At 46.1% G+C, this 22607-nt stretch overlaps 2 protein-coding genes across 2 annotated transcripts in view; both read right to left on the minus strand.

Annotated features, from left to right (window-relative positions):
* LOC146027302 (vitamin D3 hydroxylase-associated protein-like) overlaps window positions 1-17218 on the minus strand; it is a 60911-nt gene extending 43693 nt beyond the window's left edge. Inside the window, exons 1-4 of the mRNA XM_083158234.1 lie at window positions 17192-17218; window positions 15042-15212; window positions 14742-14875; window positions 739-900 (exon numbers count right to left, since the gene is read on the minus strand). Of these exons, the coding sequence (XP_083014360.1) occupies window positions 739-900; window positions 14742-14875; window positions 15042-15212; window positions 17192-17218 (494 nt within the window). The remainder of the gene's footprint in view (window positions 1-738; window positions 901-14741; window positions 14876-15041; window positions 15213-17191) is intronic.
* Window positions 15076-22607, minus strand: part of LOC146026608 (vitamin D3 hydroxylase-associated protein-like) — a 125847-nt gene continuing 118315 nt past the window's right edge. The window contains exon 17 of the transcript XR_014454496.1: window positions 15076-15212. The gene's annotated coding sequence lies outside the window, so the exon portion shown is untranslated. The remainder of the gene's footprint in view (window positions 15213-22607) is intronic.

Raw genomic sequence — 22607 nt, forward strand, 5'->3', positions numbered from 1 at the left:
CCGACTATCCACCTTCCCCTCCCAACCACAGCAGGGCAGGAGCTGCTGCAGCAGCTAGAGCAAGTCTCCGACTATCCACCTTCCCTTCCCAACCACAGCAGGGCAGGAGCTGCTGCAGCAGCCAGAGCAGGTCTCCAACTATCCACCTTCCCAACCACAGCAGGGCAGAAGCTGCTGCAGCAAACAGAGCAAGTCTCCAATTACCCACTTTCCCCTCCCAACCACAGTAGGGCAGAATCTGCTGCAGCAGCCAGAGCAGAACTCCAACTATCCACCTTCCCCTCCCAACCACAGAACGGCAGAAGCTGCTGCAGCAGCCACAGCAAGTCTCCAACTATCCACCTTCCCAACCACAGCAGGGCAGAAGCTGCTGCAGCAGCTAGAGCAAGTCTCCGACTATCCACCTTCCCCTCCCAACCACAGCAGGGCAGAAGCTGCTGCAGCAGCTAGAGCAAGTCTCCGACTATCCACCTTCCCTTCCCAACCACAGCAGGGCAGGAGCTGCTGCAGCAGCCAGAGCAGGTCTCCAACTATCCACCTTCCCAACCACAGCAGGGCAGAAGCTGCTGCAGCAAACAGAGCAAGTCTCCAATTACCCACTTTCCCCTCCCAACCACAGTAGGGCAGAATCTGCTGCAGCAGCCAGAGCAGAACTCCAACTATCCACCTTCCCCTCCCAACCACAGCAGGGCAGAAGCTGCTGCAGCAGCAAAAGCAGGTCTCCAACTATCCACCTACCCTTCCCATCCACAGCATGGCAGAAGCTGCTGCAGTAGCCAGAGCAAGTCTCCAACTATCCACCTTCCCCTCCCAACCACAGCAGGGCAGAAGTTGCTGCGGCAGCCACAGCAAACTCCAACTATCCACCTTCCCTTCCCAACCACGGCAGGGCTGAAGCTGCTGCAACAGCCACAGCAAGTCTCCAACTATCCACCTTCCCTTCCCAACCACAGCAGAGCAGAAGCTGCTGCAGCAGCCAGAGCAAGTCTCCAACTATCCACCTTCCCCTCCCAACCACAGCAGGGCAGAAGTTGCTGCAGCAGCCAGAGCAAGTCTCCAACTATCCACCTTCCCCTCCCAACCACAGCAGGGCAGAAGTTGCTGCAGCAGCCACAGCAAGTCTCCAACTATCCACCTTCCCCTCCCAACCACAGCAGGGCAGAAACTGCTGCAGCAGCCAGAGCAAGTCTTCAACTATCCACCTTCCCCTCCCAACCACAGCAGGGCAGAAGTTGCTGCAGCAGCCAGAGCAAGTCTCCAACTATCCACCTTCCCCTCCCAACCACAGCAGGGCAGAAGTTGCTGCAGCAGCCACAGCAAGTCTCCAACTATCCACCTTCCCTTCCCAACCACAGCAGAGCAGAAGCTGCTGCAGCAGCTAGAGCAAGCCTCTGACTATCCACCTTCCCCTCCCAACCACAGCAGGGCAGAAACTGCTGCAGCAGCCAGAGCAAGTCTTCAACTATCCACCTTCCCCTCCCAACCACAGCAGGGCAGAAGCTGCAGCAGCAGCCACAGCAAGTCTCCTGTCGGCTGCTAAGCAGCGGGGAATAAACGCTGTGCGCATGCGCACAGCGTCTATTCCCGCAGCCAGGGGGCTGGGGGCATGGCTAGAGGCTCACAGAGCCTCTGGGTCATGCCCCCATAGCGGCAAAATGGGGGCGTGGCCTCGTGGGGGAGCCGCGAGTATAGGCCACACCCCCGAAATTAGGCCACGCCCCCCGTAATTTTCGGCGCGCAGGAGATGCGTCCCGAGTCGCCGTCGACAAATGTTGGGAGGTATGCAGCAGGGCAGAAGCTGCTGCAGCAAACAGAGCAAGTCTCCAATTACCCATCTTCCCCTCCCAACCACAGCAGGGCAGAAGCTGCTGCAGCAGCCAGAGCAGAACTCCAACTATCCACCTTCCCTTCCCAACCACAGCAGGGCAGAAGCTGCTGCAGCAGCCAAAGCAGGTCTCCAACTATCCACCTACCCTTCCCATCCACCACCCAGCAGAAGCTGGGGATTGATCTCACATGGATTTCACAACAATATCTACAGTGTTCCATTCACAGACCACTCTGCTGATGAGTCACTTATTAATTTCAGTTTGTCAAAAGTTTTGTAAAGTGAAATGTTTTTCATTTAATGGACCCTTTTAGGCCTTTAAGGGTCCACTTAAGGGAGTCTGTTTATTGTGTTGTATTCAGAAAGTGATTTGCTTTCCAACCCACAGCTCCTACCTGTCATTTTGCAAACACAGCCCGTAACATGACAGGTAGGAGCTGATTGGCTGGTTGTTTTTTACACTCCACTTTATCACTTTTTGTAGCTTGATACATCTGGCCCTTACTTTTCAGTGTGTCTCTTCATGATATTATGGTTATGTAGCTTGGAAAGTATATTTTATTACAAATAAATGATTCATTTGTGTCACCAATTTTTAACACCAATGTTAAATAAATGAATACAGCGCTCTCATATCAGTCACCTTGGCTTCAAAAAGATGCTGCCTCTTTGCTGGGAGCCAGATGAGAGGCAGAGAGGAGATGCTGAAGGTAAGGGTTCAGGCTGCCTAAGGAAATTGCAGGCCTATATCACAGATTTAATCCGAATGGCTCATTGACAATGTCTAGGTAGAGACAGTCAATAGGTCGACACCAAAAGGTGAACACTGACAAAAGTTCAACATGCACTAGATCAGGCCTGGCCAACCTGTGGCTCTCAAGCTGTTGTGAAACTACAAGTCCCAGCATACATTGCAACAGTTTTGCTATTATGGAATGTGTTAACGGTATTTAAATATGACCAGAGTGACAATAAGTGAAAAGCGTTGATTACGTAATAAGTCCGCAACCAACGTACCCTTTATACCTAGCTACGTGTGAACAAAGCGTAGCGCAGCGTAGCGTACCTTTTAATTGTATGTTATACACTTAAGAACCAATACCTTGATAAGAGATCCCTTCGCAGGACTTTGTCTCTAATTCTACGAATATACTTTAAAGGACAGAGTCCGCAATGTACCTTATCGCTATTATGCGAATAACCAGACACGACCACTGAATAGAAGTAAGGAGGTTAGAACTCCATATAAAAGGTTGTATTAAAGTCCCTAATGGACAAAAGGGGGTTACAGAAATAAGAATAAACAGGTATAACAAGTGATACAATCTACTAACAATGAATACTAACAAACTCTGCTAAGGGGAAAGAATACAATAATACAAGACACAATCAGCCAACAATACTTTAAGAATAAATACCGTGAAATGCAACCGTTTACCGTGGTCATCTAGTATGCGAAGCGCAGTCCGGTCAGAGCTCACTATCGTTCAGGAATGAGCGATAGTCCGGTAGGAAGGTCCAGGGAAAGTAGATGTGCCGAAGAGAGCGAGCCTGCTCCGGGTCGCCTATCTTATAGGGTCAGAAGGGGGAGGTCAAAGGCCATTCTCATTGGTCAGAGATCATATGTCCGGTCCACTGTGATTGGAGGTTAGACGCTGTACCTGGTCTGACCAGGTGCAGGGGAGTGAACTTTAAGAGTCCTTTGTTTGGTGGTTTCGGCGTCAGCAAGGATAAGAACCGGTTTGAGCTAGTTTCCTTTGTTAACTACTTACAACAGAAACTGTCTCTGGAATATGGATTATGTCCATATCTATCGGGCAATGTACATTGCGACATATTCGCAATGACCGGAATACTTCGCATGATGAACTGAGCGGAACGGTACTAAACACGATATAGACAGGTGTGTGCAGGGCTAACTAAGCTATGTGTGGCGTTCTAAACCTTTTAACTATATTTCATTTCGTGTAAGTGTGTTATTATGAATTTATGTGTGATAGTATGTCTACTCTTCTGGTCCACATTGTCACACATACTCGGGTATGGAAACTTTATTTGCGCAACTCTGCGAACCAAAATGGCGGCCATACTATCACAAAATGGCGTGTGTGTACCTAGACTTCCACAGTCCACCCTTTAACAGTAAATATAAAACTGTTACAATACAAAAACATTTCACACGACAATACAGAAATTCATAATCCTAACAAAGAAATTGGGATCCATGAAATAAACATATAAGGGGAGTAAACCATCTGCTCTCGGCCGATCCAGGATCATGGATAAACGATGGGCCGCATTTATCGAACAATCTACTCAGGGTCACGAAGGATAATGTACAATTTAGGGATAAAAATAAAAACAGGGGTGGTTACAACATATACACGTTCACAAATATGGCATCCTTTGGTAGGTATTGTTTGTGACAACAGACCCTTGAACTCTTTGTTGTCTCTCTTTTTGGTATGCTTTTAAGTATGATGGTATTAAAACATCCGATCCTGGGTAAGGTGTCAAGTTTATAGATTCTACTTTAACCTAAGCTGGGACGGGTAACACACTCTCAGAACTCTGTATCGTCCGTCCAATGCCTGGCAGCAGGGCGGCGGCGGTATCCTTGCTTTTGAGGATAAGAACGGATAGTGGGGGGGAGACAAGAATAGGACCCACAACAATAGAGAAAACTGAGAAAGGAAAATTTTTTTTTTAGTGATCCTTTCAACCTGTTACCAGTGGGGTGCGTCACAGTCCCTTTTTGTAGCTTGTACAGGTTGCTTGACCTTAGCTGCTCTCCAGTCCTCCCGAAATGGTGCCTCTTAGCGATTTCTTTCTTTCGCCCTCGAGTGTAGGGACCTTCCGGTTTTCAGTCCTTTCGGCAGTAGGACGAACGTACCCGAATCTCTCTCTGCGACTTTGTTATTGAGGTAGTGCTGGTCAACAAGATCTGCGGTGGTCCTTTCCACAGGTCTATCAAGCAACCTGTATATGGCAAAGCAGGGGAAACAACAACAACATCTCCTGGTTCATGGTTATGACAGTTCACAACAGGTGTCAACAAAGTCCTTTTGCTGCAGTTTTCCAGGTGTGGATACATCACTTGCATTTGTGGTCTAGGATCTCCTTGTGGGATTACCATAACCTGTGGCTGCCCGCCAAGCAATGTTTCGATGGGGACCAATGAGGTGGAGTTCTGAGAGTGATTTTACTACTACAAAAAGAGATTATGGGGTGTACCATCAGTCCCTGAAGGTTAACACATGACTTAAACCTTTTATATATATTTGCATACTCAAGGGTGTTTCTGGGCTGCCATATCTATACACACAAACGTCAACATATATATATATATATATATAAAAATAAATAAATAACTTAAATGCTTCTAGAGTGGACTGTACAAAGCCAATTTTGTATTACCTGCAGAGGATCCTGCTGGAGGAGGGATGTGGAGATGGCTCTGTGGGAACAGCCGTTGCAGTTTGTTTCCCCCAGACAAGTAAGGCATGATTCTGTCGTCTTACCTGTCTGTGGGCACACCAGTAATTTTGGACTAATTTTTTTCCACATACCTTCCCTGTCAAGACAAGTCAGGCCATGGGCTATCTCTGTCCTGACAGTTTGGCATGTTCTTAGAGTCACTGGTTTACCTTGTCCATCTTTCTATTCCTGTCCACATCCCTTCGGCTTCCAGACTGCTTCTCCTGCAGGGGACACAAATCTTGTATTACTATGTGAATATACTGACATTTATAGGGGGAACACAAACATTATCCGCAGAGCGCATGGCTCACCCAGCTGCCTTGCCAGCATGTTCATCATCAAGTGACACTGAATCCTCATTGAAGATGTGGTTTTTACACTTGATAACAGCCACTCTGTCCGGGAGCTGTGTGACTGTCGAGAATCTTTTAAACTTACAACGCTTGCGCCACTGGAGTGCCAGCTACTGAAACAAAACATCTGATGCGCCATAGGGCCTAAGATCTTTTGTATTACCCCAACAAACATACTTGGAGTCGGCATGAATATTGGCTGTTTTTTTTTTTTTTCAGTTCGCAGTACTATTAATGAGACTGCTGCTGCTGAGTGAGACGTCCAATGGGTTCAGCCTCTACTATGCCTTTTCCATCTATTACGGTATAGCCAGTGTACAATTTTTCCCTCTCGGTGTTGTGGAAAGAACGGAAAAAAAAATGAATTACCTCTTCCAATGGGTTGTTACCACCCTTTGGGGGCATGCTGCAAAAGGTCTGATTCAAACATGTCATGCAATCATATTCGTCTCGGCTCCCACTAAATTCCACCATTCCAGCAACCTCAGCACCACTCCACCCTTTGTGCCTTTGGCGGGCACACCTGGTAAGAGTGTTGCTGGGTTTACAATATTACCCATTTTGCATGGTAACATCAATGCAAGTTCCCATTTAGTGAACTTGGCTGATGAATATTTTTCACATGTTTAGGCAGAATTTTAGGAGTGTCCAGACTATATGAGGAGCATAAACAGTTAAAACATACCCCAACACCACATTCTCAGTTTTGTTTACCAGTAGTGCTATGGCGACTACACTGTGTAGACAAGTATGAATGTGCTTAAGTAATAGGGTTTAATTGCACACTGCAGTACGACATTGGTCAGGCTGGCATCACCAGGTTTCTTACGTCACTATATCTGTCGCCCCCTCAGCAGGTCTAATATTCTACATCACATGGTCTCTTGTGTCAGTTTTACCCATGGCAAAAAGCTGTAATCAGGCCTGTTTGTGAAGACATGGGTATTGTGATTGCACCTATTTATATGTAAATGCGTTTTACAACCCTTTTCTTTCTTTGTAGAAGGGGAATGCTTTGTGCATTACTTGGACTGCTTTTCACAAGATGGTGGCTGTGGTTGCCCTGGGTAACATTAGGAGTAATGCTTAAAGTTATTGAGACTTTGTTCAAGATTTACTGAAAAATATCTCTATTGTGACTACTCGCTTTGCAGGGTACCGCATATTCATAATGGTATTTTTCTGCTGGGAGTGCGACAGATTCTTCGAACTATTTATCTATGATTTGTGGGTTTCTGGAACAGAAGGGTAGGGGAAGGAGAAAAAATTGGAAAAAGAGAGAGAGAAAAAACTCAAAAAGGGTAGAAAATATTAATGACAGTAATGTGTACATTTATTTTCAACAGAAACATTTTTCTTTTATTTTGATGACGCCAGGATTTAGCACTATGGGGGAATTGGCTCTCAACTATTTGGTTCTTACCCTTGTCAACTCCTGTTCTGATTCGTAAGCCCTCCCTTTCTTTCTGTTTCCCAGTGTGGTTGTGACTATGGGCTGTGTCTAGGGGTATTTAGCTAAAAGTTCTCTTTTTGGGAACCTTGTTATTTCACTGGGTATTTTCCCAGCTCAACCTCAGGTTTCGAATGGTGAGGCTGTACTTTGGGGCGCTATACTTTCTGTTTTTAACAGTGTTTCTATTGAAGCTATGGTTGCCATTGATCCTGTGTCCTTCCCATCTTTAGTTCAAAGGGAACTCGGTATTTGTGCTGTAGTTTTTTTTTAGCTACCTTAGATGGATTTGACTCTATAACAGTGGAATACAACATTAGCCTCTGAGGACTGTCCAGCATATCTTGCACTTCTTGTGTAAGATTTCTAGGAGTGTCCAGAAATACCCCATCAGGGGTGTACTAGATGACACATCCCTTTTTACATAGTAAATCTCTACCCAGGCGGTTAGTCGGGCCGCTGCAGCCAACAGAAAAGAGTGTTTGGTATGCAGAGGCCCGCTTGTAACAACTGCTGGTTTCGTCAGTGGGTAATGCTGTATTTTTCCTGTTACCCCACTTGCTGCTACTAATTGCTTGACACAACCTAGACCAGGAGGGAATGTTGTTAACGGGTTAGGTACAAAAAAAACTTTATATTTAAACTCTTCCACTTACCCATATCTGAGGCTCCTCCTTCAGATATTGTCTTATGTTACCTGGATGTGGGGTGTATGTGTGTCCTACTCCCTGTTTGCATATATGTGTCATGCTTAGGGCGGCGTTGGATACTAGGTGGGGCTATGGCTATGTGTTGAGACCTACCTGTCTTCTCCCATTGTGTCTCTCAGTTACTTACATATGTGTTATGTTTTCTATGGTTATTTACCCTGCAATGTCTGGCTATGTGTCCATTGTTTCCACATTTGAAACATACTATTTGGTTTTGTCTTTCTGTCATAAATCGTTTGTCCAGATCAACAGCAGATTTCTTTAAAGTGTGTATTGACATCTGTCTGCAGTTGGGGTGAATGGTTTCTATGTTGGTTCTCAGATTTTTCCTAAGACCTTGTATCAGCACAGAGACAATCCCTCCCTTAAGATGTATGTTGTCCCTGTGGCCGGGGATACCAGAGTGTTTTGGCAACATCTGTAAAGCACGGTTGAAATATCCGCTGGTGGACTCACCATCTTTCTGTGTGATGGTGAACCCTAAGGTATTTTCAACTGTCCCTGGGAAATATACACCCAATTGTATATTTATTAGGCGTATATTTTCCTGGTTGCCCTGTTCAGTTAAGATCTTATCGCCCTCCACACCACTGTCTCGAATGAACTTCTGGACATCTATATGTGAAGGGAGGCAAGCTCTCAACATGTTTCGCCAATCCTTATTGGTGGGCTCATCTGAATTTCCTCGCTCCCTTACAAATTTCTGACACTTTGCCAGATCTTTGCTGGGATCAGGGAAATTTTTGATGATTGAATGACGTTCCAATCGTGTCCATGTATTGTGCATGTCACTATCCTTTACAGGCATTACCTCATCCCCGCCTCCCCGTCCACAAGGAGGTTCCACTGTGTGCAGAGGGTGGATCTGTATTCCCCCTGCACCATTGGACAACATCCCAGGAGCAACTATCTCTGTGCTGTGTTGTGTGTACTTACCTGTGTCTAATACTATGCTGTTGACATCAGCCGTCTCCTCCTCCTGTGCTGGGACCCCAGCAGTGGGTTGCACCTTTTCCTCAAGCATGTTAAGGGCATGGGAGACGGCCAGTGCCAACAGCTGCTCGTTCTCCTCTCGGGTTTCCTTATAAGGGGGTAAGACAGGGTACAAGTTAGTAACGGATACATTATTACTTATGTCTTTCTTATAAGTCATTAACCCCTTCGGCACATATGGGGGTGGGGGAGTTGATTCTATTGCGGCAACGGTTGCATTTTTATTGTGGCTGATTGTGTCCGGTATTGCCAGACCTTTGATTCCCCATTGTTCCTGTCCTTCCTTCTGCCACAATTTAAGAATATCTATATGCTTCACTCTCTCCTTACGACTGGAGAGTAGGCATATTTCATCTTTTACTGCCGATAAGATTTCCGGATCGAAGCTACCAACACTGGGAAATTCTAACTTGCTGCCTTGTGTCATTTTTCTCCATTTATTTTGGTAAACAACTGCGAGTTCACCGTGCTTCCTGCACATAATAAAAGCAGCCGATCCTTTTGGCCGGCTTGCTTCCTCCCTAACATGCACGTTATCACAGCGTGACCCGTTATTACCCATAGTTACAGGAACAAACGTTCACAGCTTAATAGATATCGGTGGGTTATTACTTATCTGAGAGCTCCCCAAACACTCACTTCTACAGCTTCCTAGAACATCCCACAGTCAAGCAGGTGCGAAGGATACGAGGTATGATACTCAATCACCAAGTCTTTCAACTAGCAGCGAACTTCTAGCCAACTTGCTTGATGCGGCACAATTTTTCCAGGGTATAACAAACTTGTTTTCCTATACCCCCAAAAATTGGATTTCTAAAGTAGCTAATCGGAAACAAGTACGTTCCGATGTATCTTCTTGTACCCTCCTAGCGGAATCAATTCCACTGAAGGGGCAGTTCCTATGGGCACGTCGTCACGTGAACCCGGTCCTAACTGGACTGTCCTACACTGGACTACACTGCGCTGAGTCGTGCCGTCACACACCCGTTCGCCTCAGTTATTTTTCACACTGGGCGCTGGTTACACCTTGGTCTTATGCATATATTTGAAATATTTCTGTACAGAAAATCTTCCCAAGTTGGTAGCTTTTCACTGGATACTTATGCAGGTATAAATCCCTTATAACACTCTATAGGAATCTATTAAAATAATGCTTGAGTTGCTTGTTTAAAAAAAAAATGAACAAAAAGAAAAAACTTATTTTCTTTTATTAATCACCGCCTCATTCGCAGTATATTGCTATACTGTTTAAATAAAGCTAGTGGTTAAATACTGTTCACCTTTGAGTTCCTATGTGTGCTGCATGTGCAGTACCAATGAACAGCCACGTGTGTACATGCACTGTTCACAGGCCGCCGATGAATCGGCCACCCACGTGTTCTATAGTGTATTTGCAAGGTTGCACTCGGGTTTCGCTATACGCAGTAATTGCGCCTAAATGTGGAATAAATCCCTTAACTCCGTCCGAAAGTTACGTATCAAGATGCGAAATAAATCCCGCACTTAATCCGTAAATCTCGTACAAAGATGCGAAAATTTCCCGATATGGGCACGTGCGCGCGCACCTTGCGTAATACACAATAGACGCTTTACGTTACTGCAAAAGGCCCAGGACTTGTCGCCACGTGGCTGAGTCCCTGGTTTTGCAGTAACTAACAAAATGTTATAGCTTTGCACAGAGGGGATCCTCTATGTACTATAATAAACACAGACTCCACGTGTGCGAACCTTATCGCACGTGGTACATATACTATAATAAACAAGCAGCCCAAGACACTATACCCCGTTAAACTACTTGTGGCAGGCAGAAGTACAGTTTACTAAACACTTAGGTATGATATGCTTTAAAACACGTGGCTTTCACTTATTGTACTCCGGGTTCAGCGCTAGCACTTCCCGAACCCCGCACCGCCGTGGAATCGGCCTATCCAGCAATGGAAACAAATAAATACTTCCACCCTTTTGCTGGTATAGGTCGATCCGCACGCCTGGTACTGAGTTCTGGACTGTGGAGCGGACGGACGAGCCCTCAATTGTTAACGGTATTTAAATATGACCAGAGTGACAATAAGTGAAAAGCGTTGATTACGTAATAAGTCCGCAACCAACGTACCCTTTATACCTAGCTACGTGTGAACAAAGCGTAGCGCAGCGTAGCGTACCTTTTAATTGTATGTTATACACTTAAGAACCAATACCTTGATAAGAGATCCCTTCGCAGGACTTTGTCTCTAATTCTACGAATATACTTTAAAGGACAGAGTCCGCAATGTACCTTATCGCTATTATGCGAATAACCAGACACGACCACTGAATAGAAGTAAGGAGGTTAGAACTCCATATAAAAGGTTGTATTAAAGTCCCTAATGGACAAAAGGGGGTTACAGAAATAAGAATAAACAGGTATAACAAGTGATACAATCTACTAACAATGAATACTAACAAACTCTGCTAAGGGGAAAGAATACAATAATACAAGACACAATCAGCCAACAATACTTTAAGAATAAATACCGTGAAATGCAACCGTTTACCGTGGTCATCTAGTATGCGAAGCGCAGTCCGGTCAGAGCTCACTATCGTTCAGGAATGAGCGATAGTCCGGTAGGAAGGTCCAGGGAAAGTAGATGTGCCGAAGAGAGCGAGCCTGCTCCGGGTCGCCTATCTTATAGGGTCAGAAGGGGGAGGTCAAAGGCCATTCTCATTGGTCAGAGATCATATGTCCGGTCCACTGTGATTGGAGGTTAGACGCTGTACCTGGTCTGACCAGGTGCAGGGGAGTGAACTTTAAGAGTCCTTTGTTTGGTGGTTTCGGCGTCAGCAAGGATAAGAACCGGTTTGAGCTAGTTTCCTTTGTTAACTACTTACAACAGAAACTGTCTCTGGAATATGGATTATGTCCATATCTATCGGGCAATGTACATTGCGACATATTCGCAATGACCGGAATACTTCGCATGATGAACTGAGCGGAACGGTACTAAACACGATATAGACAGGTGTGTGCAGGGCTAACTAAGCTATGTGTGGCGTTCTAAACCTTTTAACTATATTTCATTTCGTGTAAGTGTGTTATTATGAATTTATGTGTGATAGTATGTCTACTCTTCTGGTCCACATTGTCACACATACTCGGGTATGGAAACTTTATTTGCGCAACTCTGCGAACCAAAATGGCGGCCATACTATCACAAAATGGCGTGTGTGTACCTAGACTTCCACAAATGCTAGAACTGTGGCAAAGCATGCTGGGATGTGTAGTTTTTCAACATCTGGACAGGCACAGGTTCGCCAGGCCTGCACTAGATCAAGAGTGACAAACAGTCTGCTATGCTTGCCATGCTTCTGACCTTGTGCACAGAATTCCCACACTCCCAATCTGAATCCACGTGGATGGTAAAACTCGAAAAAGTTCAAAGCATTAAAAAAAAACACTAAAGAACTCTTGTCGAAATGTTCACGTGTCGACCATATACATGTCAACCTTTCGCTTGTGTCAATCATACCTATTGACTGATGACCTACCATCCGAATACCGTGGCAAGGCCCTAATTTATTTTCATACCAGGGGCCTGATTCATGTTTGTAAGTAAAGCACAAAAAAAAACTTGCCCAAACCATGCTGCACTGCAGGTGGGGCAGATGTAACATGTGCAGAGAGAGTTAGAATTGGGTGGGGTGTGTTGAAACTGAAATCTAAATTGCAGTGTAAAAATAAAACTTAATTCGTGGGTTACATGTAAGTTATGTTATGATGTAACATTTCTGGGTTACATGCAAAAGCAGCCATTATTAACCCTGCACAGAAAAAAATATAACCCATCCAAATGTAAATCTCTGTGCACATGATAAATCTGCCCCATCTGTAGTCAGGGCCATTTCTAGACAATTTAGCACCCAGGGCGAAGGAAAAAAAATGCGCCCCCCCCCCCCAACCAAAAACATAACATGGTACTGCGAAATTGGGGATGTGGCTTCATTTAAAAAGGGTGTGGCTTAATATAAGGGCGTGGTCTAGCAGGAAAACAATTGCCTTACATCACACGTTTGCATCCTGCATGACCAGAATTGTCATTGTCCTCCCGCACTTAAGTTGGCCGGCTGAAGGCCACACAGGGACTTAGTACACCTCACAGATCAAGGCCAAACAATGACAGGCTACTTAAATCATTATACACTATTTATCCGTGATGACAATTATACATTACGCCGCACACCGTGATGACAATTACACATTATGTCACACACCGTGATGACATTTACACATTATGTCGCACACACCGTGATGACATTTACACATTATGTCGCACACACCGTGATGACAATTACACATTATGTCGCACACCGTGATGCCCATTAGACCACACACCGTAATGGCCATTACAAATTATGCCCCACGCGCCGCTGACGCACAACTGATGCCGTTTACTAATATGCCCCCACAGTGCCAGATATGCCCCCACAGCGCCACACATATATGCCCCCACAGTGACAGCTATGCCCCCACAGTGCCACACATATGCCACCAGTGCCAAATATGCCCCCACAGTGCCAGACATGCCCCCACAGCGCCACAAATATGTACCCCCACAGTGCCACACATATGCCCCCACAGTGCCACACATATATGCCCCCACAGTGCCAGATATGCCCCCACAGCGCCAGATATGCCCCCACAGCGCCAGATATGCCCCCACAGCGCCACATATGCCCCCACAGCGCCACATATGCCCCCACAGCGCCACATATGCCCCCACAGCGCCACATATGCCCCCACAGTGCCACACTTATGACCCCATAGTGCAAAACATATGCCCCCACAGTGCCAAACATATGCCCCCACAGTGCCACAGATATATGCCCCCACAGTGCCCAATATGCCCCCACAGCGCCACAGATGTATGCCCCCACAGTGCCAAATATGCCCCCACAGTGCCATAGATCTATGCCCCCACAGTGCCAAACTCACTGTGTCTGTGTCTGTGCCATCGCCTCTGCCTCTGCTTCCTTGGGGAGTGCTGCTGCAGCGCTGCTTCCATGGGGAGGGGAGGGGAGCGGAGCGCATCGCGCTTCTTTCCTTCCCCTTCACTGTGTAGTTGTACCTGTCTGTCCTGTCGCCCATCAGCCATTCATACCCCGCGGGCTGGCTCCTTAATGGCTGCCAGCCCACGAGCTCTGATAGGCTGACAGCCCAGTGACACACTGAGCGAGGGGGAAGGAGAGACGCATGATGCGTTCCCCTCCCCTCCCTCTGCTTGTTGTGTGTGGACTGTGGAGTCAGACGCCGGGGAGGAGGCTGCGGCGGCCGCGGCGTTGGGAGAGCTGCAGGGCGCCCCGGCTGTCAAACAGAGGCGGACAAGCCGTGCGGCGCCCCGGGCTGCTGCACGGCTTGTCCGCCTCTAGAAACGGCCCTGTCTGTAGTGCAGCATGGTTTTTAACAAGTTTCTTTTTTTTTTTTTATGGCCGAATTCACTGCTCTACGAGCAGGTCTGAATCATTATCACACACAGTAAATGCTTTGCTTTATTTAGCACATACTGTATGGTGCCATAAGTTCCTTAAAACAACCTCTCACTCTTTTATGTCGATTCAGAGCCAGATTTAGACCTGTGGGGGCCCCAAGGCAAAAATTGGGGGCCCCCAATACTATACATTTAACAATATAGTATTCTGTCCAATGTTGTTAGAAGGTAAAATGTGTAAATACTCCCAGCCCAAGAAATGTGTTAAACACACACTGTAGAACCTACACTCCACATGATGCCACATAGGAACCCCAGATCACAAGTGCCACAGTGCCCACACCCTGGTGTTGTAGCTATCGTTGGGTCCTAATTTCCATGCTGTTAATCTGCCTCTTTTTACCTTTTGCTAATAATATGTACAACACCAATATGGACACACACAAGTATAGGTGGTATAGCTACTTTATCAAGGATTGTGGGACGTTGGTCTTCACAAAAGGAATAGCGCCCTGTTTCTTCAACACCTTCACAATTACACTGTCCTCAGCCGCATCCACTCCAACAAAATGGACGAGACCTAAGTTCGAGTTATGTCCCTGTAAAGACAAAGCAATGATTATACGTCTCTGCTGGTATCAAACCCTCACAAGTAACTCTGTGCAACAACCGTCTGTGAAGGGGATACATACAAAGGACCGGGGAAAGATCTAGAGGCCAATTATGGAGAGGATTTATTGATATTGGTATATGCTATGTATCTACATATGAATGAAAGTCCGGAGAGAGAACCTTATATGTACAATCGTCCTTCAGAGAGATGGGGACTCCATAGAGAAGACCTTTCTCCTGCTGCTTCTTCACCTCCTGCAGTTGCGTCTCGCAGTCTGCCAGGAAGTCCGTCACACAGTTCACTTCCTTCGTCACTTCCAAAGCCTTAATGAGAGACAGATTTTTGACAAATGAGGGCATTCGCCAACACAGAATCATTTGGCAACATCAATCTAATAATGTAAACAAATGCATTATTGGTTGCTGACAGTTTTGTATTGGTTTATTCATAATTTACCCATTTAGGCCTCATCTTGAGTTCGGAGTACAGTTCTGGGCCCCTCATTACAAAAAAGGCTGGAGAAGGTTCAGAGTAGGGCAACTAAGCTAATTAAAGAGATGGAGAACATGGGGTACGAAGACAGATTAGCCAATCTAGGAATGTATACACTTGAAAAAAGATGGTTAAGAGGAGACAAGCTCAACATGTATAAATATATTAAGGGGCAACATAAGGAACTATCAAGCACCCTCTTTACCCTAAGGTCAGTGATGAAGACAAGAGGGCATCCGCTAGAGGAGAGAAGGTTTTGTACTGTTAGGAGGATGGGGATCTCTATGGTGAGGGCAGTAAAGGTGTGGAACTCAATGCCAGCGGAGGGGGTGATGCATTCAATACATTTAAGATAAGATTGGACAAGTATTTGATGGATAACAACATTCAGGGCTATAATCAGCAGGCTATGGTCTAGTGTGAAGGCCATATCCAACAAACTGGTTATACTTATGATATTATCAGATCCTGGAAGGGGGGGGGGAGGAATAATCCTTTTCTCTAGGATTTGGTCTAATGATTTAGTTAAACTGGTTGAACTTGATGGACAGAATGTCTTTTTTTGACCTTATCTTACTATGTTACCGCTTTTTATTCAATTACTAGTAAGCCCGCTCAAAGCAAATGCTTTGAAAGCTAGTAGATGTAGTTTAATTTGCTGCCAACAGATGGCAGTGTAATGGTGTGTACACATGGTACAATTTGACATTCAATTTTGACTATATAGTCAAAATCGAATCGGGATTGCATAGACATCAAATGGAGACATGCTTTTTACCTTTCGTTCCTGATCCGGTGCCGATGCATGCTCCCGTTACAGATCTATACTACATAGTCAAAATTGAATGCATGCATTTTGTCTTTTACACTAAGGTTTTTGGGTTCCTATGTGGTGTTCCGATCCGATGCGAGATCCCATGTGCACCAGATTGGAGCTCCTAGTTTGCAAGTGCTGCACTATAGATATATATAGGTCACAGCAAGATCCGTCGGCACTTGCTGGGGTCGCAAAAGGACCTCATACGGTGTATAGTATGTGATCTGCCACCCGAAAAGGTACAAGTCGGTTCTAGGGTGTTCTAGGGCTTTGATTTCTCTCTTGGAGAAGTCGCACTAGTGTATGGGGCCCTTAACAGATGAGTCGACCCAAATAGCTTGGCGTGTGCCAGGGCCGGACTGGGACCAGAAATCGGCCCTGGCATTTTGAGCACACAGGCCCACCTGCAGTAGGCGGGACCCTTGCGCGGTGAAGTTGCGCAGCAAAAATGGAGTGTGGACTCATGGAAAGGAGGCATGGCATCAGAAAAAAGAAGGCATTACACATTATGGAGCACACCATAATGCCCATGACACATTATGGAACACACCGTAATGCCCATTACAGAATATGACACAATCCATTATGCACATTACACATTTTGGCATTGGCACACACCATAATGCCCATTACATATTAACACACACACACACACACACACACACACACACACCGTAATGTTTATTACAGAATATTCACAATCCTTATGCCCATTACACCTTATGGCACACACACCGTAATGTCCATTGCAAAATATGACACAATCATTACGCCCATTACACATTATTATGGCACACACCGTAATGCATGGGGAAATGAATGATGCATGATGACTCACATGGCCAGCCCCTCAGCTCCCCTCACAGACTGGATGGCAGCACCGGCAGGTCAGGTGCGGCCGCGTCATTCTTGCAGTGTTACACCCCCAGCCATGGCTTTTTGAGCCAGCCTGGGATGACAGGCAGAGCAGTAGGTGCCGGGCATCACACTGACCTCTGGGAAGTCTCTTTGGTTCTGCATGTTGGCGAGTCTCCTGGCGGTCATTAACAGCTGCCCTATGTCGCTGCGATCCTCCTAAGTGCCAGTGCTAAAACCTTCACACGCACTTCCGCCTTCCCTCCGACAGCAGCTCTGTGTCCTCACGCTGGCAGTGCTGACGTTTCCCAGGCAGCGCTTGTACGTGCCTGAGCACAGCCTAGATAGTGACGACCAGGAGGCAGCTGGGTGGGCTCAGGCGCATCACGTGTCATGATGTCATGTGGAGGCGGCACGGAGCACAGTGATTGAAACCCAGGAATCGAGGCAGTGGGCTCAGCGCACAAAATCGGCCCACAAGGTCATCGGCCCTTCTGGCATTTGCGGGAAGTGCCAGATGGCTAGTCCAGCCCTGGGGTGCGCTGGGCTGGGTGAGAGCTGCTGACAGCCGACCGCAGCAGGTGAGCTGGCTCTGTTGCTGGGAGGGTATTTAAAAAATGGGTGCAGCATGTGTGGTGAAGATAGAACAAAATGTCCTTGAAAAAGCTCACTGCGAAACGCGCGTCGGCGTTTCGCAGTGAGCAGGGGGGTACTTGGGGTTAATTTGTTATTGAAATGTGTAAATTGTTTCGAATGTGTTAATTTGCTGCAGTCTTGGTGTTGCGCCTTTCATTCTCCAACAGCGGCAGTGGTCTTACATGTGAGGTGTCGGCATATATATCATTAACGGTCACTGAACCTAAGGGACACCAGGGGCCTCATGAGAGGAAGCCCCGGCGTTATACTAATATTCATAAATCAAGTGGTAGCGTTCTCCGAATTTAGCTTAATCCTGGCGGTGTATCAACCTTACCAGCCAGCCGCGGCAACTTGCTGTATTTATTTATCTAGTTGTAACACTCTCTCACCACCACCACCACCCCCCCCACTCATCCTTGGGGTTTATACACTGTTATACACTGTTACCTGCTAGCCGCAGCAACCTGCCATATAATTTCGGCATTAACAATACTAGCTGCATTTGAGATGCTGTGAACACACAATACAGAAAATCTGGTGGTGTGTCGATATTTATTCAATAACTCCAGCATTACACTGCCAAGTAACTTTGGTGGGTGTTCAGAATATTTACCTACCGCATTGATCTGTCGCACACCATTCAGTGCGGGTATATATATATATATATATATTTGTGATAATACTAAGCACAAATTAATATTCATCATCAACCCCGACACAGCCCACTGCCATTCACATGGGATTAGTACCCGTTATTGCAAACGGCATTTAAAACTATAAAAGTTATGACATATCGCTGACACATTCTACAGGGGAAAATACACTCCTTTATGTCAATGGGCCTTATTCTAGTTCACTCTTTCTGACAAAATCCTTCTTAGATGGACAAAACCATGTGCACTGCAGGGGGGGGTAGATGTTACTTGTGCAGAGATAATTAGATTTGGGTGGGGTTTTACTTCAAAGATCTATATTGCCGTGTAAAAATAAAGCAGCCAGTATTTACCCTGCACAGAAACAAAATAACTCACCCAAATCTAATTCTCTCTGCACATTTTACATCTGCCCCCCCCTGCAGTGCACATGGTTTTGTCCATCTAAGAAGGATTTTGTCAGAAAGAGTGAACTAGAATAAGGCCCATTGACATAAAGGAGTGTATTTCCCCCCCGTGTCTATCTATTCATCCATCTATCTGAGATATTGACACGTAGGGTGACATTCTATGGAGTGAGATTTTTTTTTTGCGATTTTTTTAGCAAAAACGTCCGAAATCGCATGTTTTTCCATTTTCGCATATTTAATGAGCTGCGAAAATGTGAAAAAAGTGCGATTTTGGCCAACAAATTGGACATTCTCGAAATGCGATGGATGTTTCTCGCAGCACATCGCATCCAGATGTTTTCACATTGAAAAGTATACAAAACGCATATTTAATGGTATGCGATTTGTATAAATGTGTCTAAAATTCGCCCAAAAATCAGACCAGGTTCTGATGGGCGAATTAGCCAGAACCCTGCACAGATCATTGAGATCTGTGCAGGGTTCTGGTGGAAGAAAAGGGGTAAACAGTTAAAAAAAAAAAAACTGCGCGGGGTCCCCTGCCAGAGCATAACCAGCCCCGGGCTCATTGAGCCGGTGCTGGTGACATAAAATCACGGTCCCCGACAAATAGGGGTCCCCTTGATTTAATGAAACCAGTACCAGGCTCAAGGTCCGGCGCTGGTTCCCAAAATACGGGGGACAAAATGACTAGGGGTCCTCCGAATTTCAAGAAACAGCACCAGACCCAACCAGCCAGCAGGGTAATGCCATAGCCGGGGGACACTTATTATATAAGGTCCCGCGGCCAAAGCATTATCCCCCTGGCTGGTCAGCATGGTCAGGGGTCCTGGGGAAGTGGGGACCCCCCAAAGAAGGAGTCCCCCCCCTCCAGGACTTACCAGCCCATGCTGAAAGTCCGGGGCTATCCCCGATGCCCCTGGGCGGTGGGCATCGGGCTGATGAAAAGTGTAAAAAAAAAAGAATAAAAACTATTGTCTTATACTGTAGAACTATGAGTCCCAGCAAGCCTACCCCGCATGCTGGGACTTGGAGAACCACAAGTCCAAGCATGCGGGGCATTAAAGGGCCCGCTGGCACTTGTAGTTCCACAGTACAAGAAATAGTTAAATAAAACACACACTGACACCCAGAAAAATAAACGTTTAATACATCCACAGCCCACACATACTGATACTTACCTACCTTGAGCCCTTGGGTCGGTCCCTGGATCCGGGGTCCGGGGTCCTGGCTCCAGGGCTGAAGAGTCCGGTTCCGGGGCCTTGGTCCTGGTTCCGGGGCAGGACCCGCCCACTTTCGCTTTGGAGCCCAGCAACAGTTGCCAGGGCAACCCTGGGCATGGCTGGGCACTTGAGAGGGCCAGGCTCTGCCCACTTCCGCTTTGGGGGCCAGCAACAGTTACCAGGGCAACCCTGGGCATGGCTGGGGGCTTGAGAGGGCCAGACCCCGCCCACTTCCGCTTTAGTTTTTACCGCTACACATAGAATGTCACCCGTAGGGTAATAGGAGTGGACAGGACGCTGCCCACATCAGATCTCCCTATATTATACTTTCAGCAATTCATCAAAGGGACATGTGTGACCTACCGGTAAGTAGGGCTCTTTCTGTCCTTTTCCTTTCACAGGTACTTCAGATTACAATAATATTCACAATTCAACACAATAATTCACACCATAAATAAAGAACTGATATTTTATTTTACAGGAACTCTGCTTCTTCTCGGCTATGGAATATCACGGTTAATAGCACACAAACAATGTATTAAATGAATAGAACAGAATGGCTACCTTTTAACAATGGGATTGTTTTTAGCAGACACAATAACAATAAATACCATCAACAATCAATTTATATGACCTCAAAAATTACCTGAGGTTACTTAATGCATTAAGTATTTTCCTAACTGCAGTTTAAAACCAGACCCTTTTTTGTAAGCACTCGCTCTGTCCTTGGTTTATACAGGTGGAATACCCTCCCTGAGTCTCTGCTGAAATGACTGGAGTCTCTCCTTCTTCAGAACAGGTGAGAAGTCTAACTAGTGTAGGAATAAATGCTTGAAGAAAGTTAATTTTATTCCGTTCTTTTCCTTATTAAAGTTCTAGTATGGACACTGAATAGGAGCTCCTAAACTTTAGATTCCCGGGATGGAATTAATTCCCTTCTGCTGACTGTAATTAATCTCCAGGAGTAGTTCCTAACTAGCAGGAAATGTTTTCCAGAAGATGGGAAATGTTGGGTAGATTCAGTAAAATGTTAAGCCTTTCCTAGCAACCACTAGAAGAATAATTGCTTCCGGGGAAATGTAAGGACAGTAGGCATACGGTATTGCCCAGGTTACTTGTAACCCTCCTGAAACAAACTGCAAGGCACCAGAGTTCTTTATTGCTTCACTTTACTGTAACTAGCGTCATCTGACTATGGCGACTGGGTTTAACTATTCTCGGGGTTGGTCTGCAGTAAACTATAGCTCCGCCTGACAAGGCAACTATTCCTTTCTTTGCTGGCTGCGTTGGTGGGGCGTCCCCAGGCTTTTGGCCGGGTTTAGCCCTCCATTCCTGTGAAAACTATTTCCGCCTGCCAGGGGTTAAGGGTTTTCACTTTAGTGAGGAGAAATAATGATTTGTCCCTTAATTTAGCAATGCACTGTTACTAAGCCTTCTTCCACCAGGCCAATTAATTTATGGTTCAAGGAAAGTTGCTCCATTAACTACTGTAGCACTGGATAGTGTCTGATTGATGTTATTACAGGTGGATAGTGCTATGTCTCCCGTTACTCAGACTGCTGATTTTAAGGCATTAACAAATCTCTCTCAGTATGTCTCTGTCTGCGCTTCACTAGATATGGTTACTGAGGGTGCACTCGTTAATATCTCTCCCTTACACTTGCTAGAGTGACTCGTTACACTGTGGGGGAGGCTGGTGTGAGGATGCAAGATACGCCTTTTGGGGCTGGTTTGTCACTCACCACACCCCTTCTCTGTTACAGGGCCATCTGGACACCTGATCCGATGCCGCCTCCACCGCCTTCCTCTCCGCCCGGAATAACGCCCCAAAATGGCGTCGAGCGATCCAGATGCTGGCGGCCAGATACGGTCCGTCCGCTCCCGCCGGCCTCGACGTCGTCTCTCAGTACAGGTCACCACTGAAGAGGGAGCCCCCTGCCGTCCTCACCGGGGTTTCAGGTAAGCGTCTCCGTCACTCAGCACCGCTCTCTGCCCTCCGTGTGCTGCGTAGCTCTGCTGGACACTTTTTTCTCAGGGAGACTGCGCCACAGCCGTTACTGGGGGAGACTTTTATCACCTACTCCTCGGGCTGAGCTAACTTGCCCGCTCTCCCCGCGAGCGGCATAACTTTATTCATATGTCCATGGCTGCTGCTAACAAAACTCCCTAATAGCCAGGGTTCTTGAAACCGTCTCACCTTCTCTCCCATTGGGAAGTCTCTGGGGGGAAAGACACTAGCCCCACGCAATGGGGAAGCTCCATGTATTATTAATAAATGTCTTACTTGTCGTGCAAGTCTCTTTTGCCTTCTGTGAAGGCATTTACTCACATGTAATTCCACCATACTTTTAATATCCCCTATGGGAATGGTATTTTACAACAACTGTGTACCTTATATTAAGGCTAACTCGTATGGCATTATATGCCTACATAACCATGCACAAATATGTATTTATACATTCTGGGGGCTGCTCACCCCATTCTTGTGACCATATCACACATGGTTCCCATCGTATGAGTACAATAAAGTTATATATGTACATGCTACACTGACCAATCTATTTCATACAAATTGTGATTGCAACCAAGTCTCGTAATTATACAGAGACATATAACACATTCTTTATTAACA

Source organism: Crinia signifera, chromosome 8 (assembly GCF_055691185.1).
Source record: "Crinia signifera chromosome 8, ASM5569118v1, whole genome shotgun sequence".
NCBI lineage: Eukaryota > Metazoa > Chordata > Amphibia > Anura > Myobatrachidae > Crinia > Crinia signifera.